We start from the raw sequence: 7,511 nt of genomic DNA on the forward strand, positions 1-7,511 counted from the left end.
GGGCTTCATGTGTGCTAGGAGAGCAGTCTACCAGTAGCCACATTCCCAGCCTTTAGTTACTTTCCAAATAGAGTCCCATACTTTTTCCCTGACTGTGGTCCTTCTATTTATGTTTCCTAAATGACATTTACATACCGCCACAGCCAATTTTTTTTGGGGGGGAGGGTCCGGTTGTCGGGCCTGAACTCAGGGTCTGGGCGCTGTCCCTCAGCTCTTCAGCTCAAGGCTATTGCTCTACCACTTGAGCCACAGTGCCACTTCCGGCTTTTTTCTTTCTTTCTTTTTTTTTGCTTATGTGGTGCTGAGGAATAGAACCCAGGGCCTCATGCATGCAAGGCAGGTGCTCTACCACTGAACCACCTTCCCAGCCCACACAGCCAATTTTTTATTGTTGAGATGAGGTCTCATTAATTTTTGTCCAGGGTGGCCATGAGCCATAATTCCCCCCCCCCCAATCTCCTGCTTTTGAGTAGCTAGAGGCATGAGTCCTGTGCCCCACCTAATATTTTTAAGATTTCCTTCCTGTTTTCTAAACAATGCTGCCTTGACCTGCTGTTCTCAGTTTACCTTTAAAATAAGTCTTGGTTGAGCACATCATTTAAACAACTCTTGCTTCTGGGATCAACCCTCATTTCTTTCCTTCATTGCATGCATACCATTGATAATTACCTTACATTTGTCTTGTATTTATCTCTCTCCATAAAGGCTAGGATCTCATGGTGAAGGAGTTGAGTCTCTGGTGCAGCCTTATGTTGAGAACATTCCAGAAACCACATCTAGAATAAAAAGAGCTATGTGATCAGTGTAAAGAAGAGGATGAATCTAGGTGTGCTGCATTTTGTCACTAATTCTGAGCATATCAGACAAGTCATAGGATTGCATTTGATGTCCTATCTCTTACACAAGTCCCAGAGTTGTCAGAACACTGCTGTATGCCAAGCCTAGAGCATTCTGGGAAATAGCACACAGAGGTCAAGGACATAGCAAGCAGACAGCCTGGATTCGCATCCCAGGTCCAGGAGAGATAGGTTCTGTGTGGCCTCAGGCATCTCTAAACCCAGTTGCTCCATCCAGAACGTGGGCATAGTAGGAGGACCAGCTCATAACATTGTAGGACAGTGCACGAAATAGCCTCAGAAGGGGCAGTAGTGTAGCAAGTACTATGCTAGCTGTTTTGTTCTTTGATCCCTATATTTAAGGATCTCAGTCTAGCCAGAGAGACAAAACTAACCCACATAAAACAAGTAGAAGACAATTAAATGATACCAATCATGAAGATAAGTAAAGTTTTGCAAGTAAAGTTTGCAGGCAGGAGAGAGAGATCTTGGCTGGAAAAGTTAGAGCTAGTGTGTAAGAGTAAATGAGCCTGAACTGCCTGAAGGGTTGGTTGGATTTATTTACATAATGAGATATGGCCCACCCAGGTGGGAGACAACTGGTGTCTAGTTTTAAGAGGCACACCTGTCTGTGGAAGGATAAGTGGCCTCGGCTCTAGCATATTAAAATAGATTTCTAAAAGGCAGTGGCTTGAGTCTTCATCCACTGCATTGCACTTGCTCAGTTATGCGGATATGAGCACACAGTGGTGCTGAGTGAGGCTTTATGTGGGACTTGGTGCTAGACACTATGGGTAGCTTGAGCAGGGCAGAACAGCCCCTCCCCCCATCATAGAAAGCCAGGTTAAAGGGAGACCCCTTTCTGAGCACTCAGTCATGCTGCAGAAAGGTTAGTCTGAGAAAGGCTTCCAATAAGTGGTCAAGAGGTGGATCCAAGAGATGTGAAACTTTCCAGGCAAAGAAGCTTAAAGAGATGACAGTCCATGGCTGAGATGATTTATTAAAAGGAAAGAAAAAAGGTACATGGAAAGAGAGCCGGGAGCATAACAGATTCAAAGAAGGGATATTAGGATTTACTAAGTGGATGGTAGGGAAGAGAAAACAATGATGGATGGACTTAACGGGGAAAGAAGTAGAAAGGAAAATATTGTAGTACAACTTAGAGGACTTGCTCTGGAAAATACAAGCAGTCTCTTATTATGTGTGTTTGTTAATAGAATTTGAAGTGCAGTGACAGGCGAGCATCTCAAACTGAAGAGACTACAGTGGAGGTGTATCTGTGGGAGGTATACCCATGGGTTCCAGCCTCCTTTGATCCCTGTTCATCAGTGGTGGTAGCAGCTGTCACAAACCAAACCCAAATATTAGCTCTCTTCTGCAGGAGAGGATTAAGACCCAGAGGTTAAATGATGGCTCAAGATCATACTGCTAGTGTGTGGCCAGCTGTCTTCAGGTTCACACTCCTAATCTACATACTCTGTTCTGCCAGACACTTAGCCTCTGATTCCATTCTGTGCTCATGCTAGCTTCCTAACTGGATTGTTTGTTCATACTAAACACAATAATACAAAACTTGTTAAGTTACGGAATTTGAAATCTTTGAAAAAGCTCAGAGCTGAAGTATGTCACATGAACTACATTATAACCGGGTACCACACCTGGAAAGCAGGGGATTTTCAGTGTCCAGGATCATTGAACATTTCTACTGTTGACTTACAATCTTACTTCTGGTTATTTTCATCTCAGAAAATGGTCCAAATGGGAAAAAAAGAATTACATATGTAAGAGTTTTAATTGCCAATTTAGAAACAACCTAAATGAATGCCAGAAGGGGAGTGTTAATGCAATCATAGCTGATTAATGCACATGAGATGTGACAGAATCGCAAGTGGAGCAGTCAGGAACAAAATGTTGACCAAAAATATGGAAAAGCAGGCTCAAAACTTAGTGCAGCTACTAAAAATAGGTGGGTCTGGGAACAAAAGCTAGAAGAAAACATGGAAAATCCACTAGTCTTAAAGTTATTCAGTGAATACTTATGGATTGCCAAAAACTAAAAGCTTCCAGATTTGCAAGGCACACCTATAATTCTAGCACTCAGGAGGTTGAGGCAGGAGAATCAAGAGTTCTAGTCCAGCCTGGGATACAGACTGAGACCCTGTGTCTCATGAGAAAGGAAAAGAAACCAGAAACTTTGTTTGCATAGCCATTTATTAAGCTGGTTAGCAGCCCACTAAGAATTCTAGTAATTCCTTCTGGATGACTACATTTGAAACTTTTCTTTTCCAGGATTACATTCCATCACAGCAAGACATTTTGCTTGCAAGAAGACCCACCAAAGGCATCCACGAATATGACTTTGAAATTAAAAACGTCCCTTTCAAAATGGTTGATGTGGGTGGTCAGCGGTCAGAACGGAAACGTTGGTTTGAATGCTTCGACAGTGTGACATCCATACTCTTTCTTGTTTCCTCAAGTGAATTTGATCAGGTGCTCATGGAGGATCGACTGACCAATCGCCTTACAGAGTCTCTGAACATTTTTGAAACCATCGTCAATAATCGGGTCTTCAGCAATGTCTCTATAATACTCTTCTTAAACAAGACAGACTTGCTTGAGGAGAAAGTGCAAATTGTGAGCATCAAAGACTATTTCCTGGAATTTGAAGGGGATCCACACTGCTTACCAGACGTCCAAAAATTCCTGGTGGAGTGTTTCCGGAGCAAACGCCGGGACCAGCAGCAGAAGCCCTTGTACCACCACTTCACCACTGCTATCAACACAGAAAACATCCGCCTGGTTTTCCGTGACGTGAAGGATACAATCCTTCACGACAACCTCAAGCAGCTTATGCTCCAGTGACATACATGAGACTTGCTGTTATAGTACCTTTTTGTGTTTGATGGTTTTCCGTTTGTGTCGTTTTTTTTTAATAGCAGTTTACAACAGGAATTAGAAAACAATCTTGATTCTGTGTTTAACTTCTTGGAAATCCTAGTCCTTCTGCTGCCTTTGGTTTGTGGCTGAAAGCTGCTGAGTAATGAACGCATTGTTGTGTTTGCTGGAGTTCAGGTTTTAGCCAGTTTCATCAAGCTTCCACTCAAGTCCTGTTGTAATTTCCTGGCCAACCTCAGACTAGGTGTGTTTCTTTTGTTTTTCAAATTGAATCCTGTAGTGCCAAGTAGAGACAGTGTAGGAATGAGGCTAGGAATGTTCAGTAAAAGGTCTTTATCTGCCTTACAGAGAGAGGAACACAGGATGCCTAGCTTTAGAATGACCATGTTACAAAAGGGCTATTGGAAAAGGTTTGATCTAAGAAATGCTAGTCTAGATTACACAGGTGTGTTTATAATTGCTTATACACACAACAGCTGTTTTGTAAGTTGCTTTGGTTCCTGGAGGTAGTGTTCTTAGTGTTTTAAAGTTTACATAAGGATTTCTGGTCTGAAGCGAGTGAGTTCACAAATGGTACCAAGGAGCAAAAAAGACAAGCAAATGTTATATATTTTGATCAAAAGTAATGGGTAAAATGTAACTTGCCTTTTTCATGTTTATTTATCATGTAATTTAATGTGCCATAAGCAAAACATTTGGGCCCATTGCATGACCTAAAACACGCAAGCACCTTGGTAGCAGAAGTAGACATCCCTGTCCCGAATGCCACGTGGCTTCTCCAGTCCTGTGTCAGGGGACTTGCAGCTGGCTGGAGGAAACCACTCCTGCATCCCCGCCTTCCTCCACTCTCCTGTCCCCGCCCAGTACCTCCACACTGTGGCACTGAACGGATTCTTTGTTTATGTGGAGCTGGCCAAGGGCAGTATTTTCCTGGCAGATGACTCAAGAAGGCATTGTTTGAGATTCTTATTCATTCTTGGTGTGTCTCTAAAGATGTACAGTGGGTACATGTTTGCACAGTTACTGTGTGTGAGATGCCAGCTATGTTGAGTACATTTTATCTGTTTGGAGAATGCTTCTAAGGATAAGTAGTCTTTTTGTTGTTGTTGTTTTTGTTCACACATTTGACCCCTCCCCCCACCCATACCAGATTAAACTAAGCCCATCACTTTGTGATTTCAGATACAGTTCGCAGTATTAAAAACTGCTGTCTTGTAGGTTCAGTGTAGTGTTAGCATTGGAGATATATGTGTACAAAGTTAGGAACCATTTGCAAAATGTGCCACTCTTGCTTTTCTTGATAATTGTGATGAAGACTGTGATATCTGTCACTTTACTGTACAGCTGACTGTGTTCTCAGGTATTCTATTGGCCCTTCAAAGATTGGTCAACATTGTGGATCACCCAGCCTTTCCAAATCAGCGGCTGTTGTTTTGTCTAGCGGTGAGATATAGGAGCTGGGCCTGTCAGTGCATGAGCAGGGATTCATTCTTCACGTGCTGACTCTTCTTGCACCAAGGTGTTACTATCGCTGCATCTGTGTGAACTCATGTTTTCATGCCTTGGTAATACATGAGCTTCAGACACTGAGCCCCTCAACCTATGCAGGTCTTCCTAGTATAACTCCTGCATGTCTCAGTCCTTCTACATCTAGTGCTTCTTGCCAAAAGAATGCATTGTTTGAATCTTCAGGATAGCATAGCTCTAGATCTAATGAATTTCTGGATATGTGCAACAGTAACATTTGGTTTGTTCCACATAAATTCAGCAAACAATTTTATTGGATGGCCAAGACATTGAATACCAATGAAGGCTGAAGAGTGGACTCTTGGTCTTATTGAGGTGGTTTGGTAAGAACTATAAATAGTACCCCACATTTCTCTGTTTTACTATCACCAAGCAATGTTAAAACACCAACTAGACAAGGTAGCGTGTTGGCATCTGCGGTTTTCTTCTGATGCATGTGTAGTGGCTCAGAATCAGTGTGCTTTTAAAATAAGACCCAGAATGTATTTGGAGGCAGTAAATTGCTTCTGTGCTACTTAAGCAAACTTGTGTGGACATCTAGTATAACTGTGAGGCTCAACAGAAAGGCTTTAAGCTGCACATTTCTCTAGGCTGCAATGTGAACTATTCAAGTGGTGTCTGATAGCTATGTGATAAAAACTAGGTCCTTTTGAATTGAAATACCACTATGTGAAGAGGGAGGTGAAATGTCATGAACCCAGTGGAAAAGGTGCTTATAATAATCCTAAGCTAACTTCTCCCAAACCTCTAAAAAGGTAAGTGAAGTCAGATTTGAAATTCTTTGCTGTGTTCAATTTTCCAAATCTTTGGTTATGATTTGGAATACAATGTGCCTGATCTATATCACTTTCTGTTCTTAAATCTGAATGCCTTCTCATTTACTTATCTGAGGAGATGCCACACCAAGTCTCTTCATTGACCTTCAAGGAGTTCACAGTATACAGAGTTGCCTTATAAATCAAAGAACAACACAAATTTAGACCTTAATTTTTTTATAGGGAAAAGGTTTTGTCAGTGTTCTCCAAAGATCTAAATAATTCAAGACATATTTCTTTCACATAAATATTATCTGAATAGCCTGAATTTTTGCTTTCTGCCAAATGTGCGATTGAAATCCTCATTTCACTTTTACTATCTATAACGGGCGCTTGCTAACCCAAGTGCTTCCACAGCCAAAGACAACAGCGTGGAATAAAGAAGACCACTTCTGTTTTCTGTCTTCCACCCACTACTGATGGGTACTTTACATTGAGAATGGCCTCCCAATTCATCTCGCCTGGGACTGTTGAGGGAGATCCTTGTTCAGTTTGTGACCATGGTTAGTTCAAAGCAGGAGGAAGAAAGCCTACCTTAATACCACAGTGATCAGAAGTACTGGTTTTGATTCAGCAACAAATTGCATGCCCAATAGTTACATCTTCAATTCAAGTGCATATCCAGATACTTCTGTCTTACGTTTTTCTTAAAATGTGTTTTTCAGCATTAGTATAACTATCTGGTGATGCCTTGTTTATATGAAGAATGAAGTTACTGATTTAGGCTGTTATATCCTGAACCTGAAATCACTATTTGAGAAACCCTTAAATCGGTGCTTTCATTATCCAATGCTACATGTAGACAAACCCCACACAAGCCATTGGACAGGATGTAATGAGAAGGCCAGCTATCAGTATTAACCCTTCATTTGTTTGGATCCATGAAATCATGCTTGTAAAACCAGTTCAACCTTTGTAACAAGCTCCCTAATAAATCTAGAGAAAGCCACTCTTACCTTTTTGTTTCTTTTAGTTTTATTTGAGGGATAAAGAACAAAAGCTTTGCACTGGTATTTTTCACTGACAGTGAAAATCTGACTAGTAGCCCTGGTCACTGTGTCTCTTCCACTCTTCCAGCACCTTGTTTGACTTCATGGGTCACAGACGATGCGTCTTTGGTATTGTGCTGCTTAACTAAAAGTACTGATTTTCTATTTTTTAGGGCTTGGACACAGATTGACCTTTCAGTTGAGTAGACAGGAGGAGGGCAGAGATTACAAGTGGTGTGTTCCAAATCAAGCCAATGTTGCAGTCCATGCCCATTTTATGGTACGAAGTTAGGGCTTAATAAATGTAAACCAGAGTGCAGTATGAGTCTAAACCTGAACATTTTAAACCAATTATTGTTGGCTCTCTCAAGTACTGTTAAGTAGTTATTAGCCTCAGGCAGCAGGTGATTATTAGCACCTTTGAAGTACAGTGTTTGTACCGCTAACAT

General features: G+C 41.5%; 1 protein-coding gene across 1 annotated transcript in view; it reads left to right on the plus strand.

Annotated features, from left to right (window-relative positions):
• The window catches only part of Gna13 (guanine nucleotide binding protein (G protein), alpha 13), a 41,776-nt gene extending 34,754 nt beyond the window's left edge, over positions 1–7,022 (plus strand). Inside the window, exon 5 of the mRNA XM_013037904.1 lies at positions 3,126–7,022. Coding sequence (XP_012893358.1) covers positions 3,126–3,698 — 573 coding nt within the window. The 3' untranslated portion in view covers positions 3,699–7,022. The remainder of the gene's footprint in view (positions 1–3,125) is intronic.
• The last annotated feature ends 489 nt before the right edge of the window (positions 7,023–7,511 follow it).

The sequence above is a fragment of the Dipodomys ordii genome, unplaced genomic scaffold, assembly GCF_000151885.1.
Source record: "Dipodomys ordii isolate 6190 unplaced genomic scaffold, Dord_2.0 Scaffold7, whole genome shotgun sequence".
In the NCBI taxonomy this organism is placed as follows: domain Eukaryota; kingdom Metazoa; phylum Chordata; class Mammalia; order Rodentia; family Heteromyidae; genus Dipodomys; species Dipodomys ordii.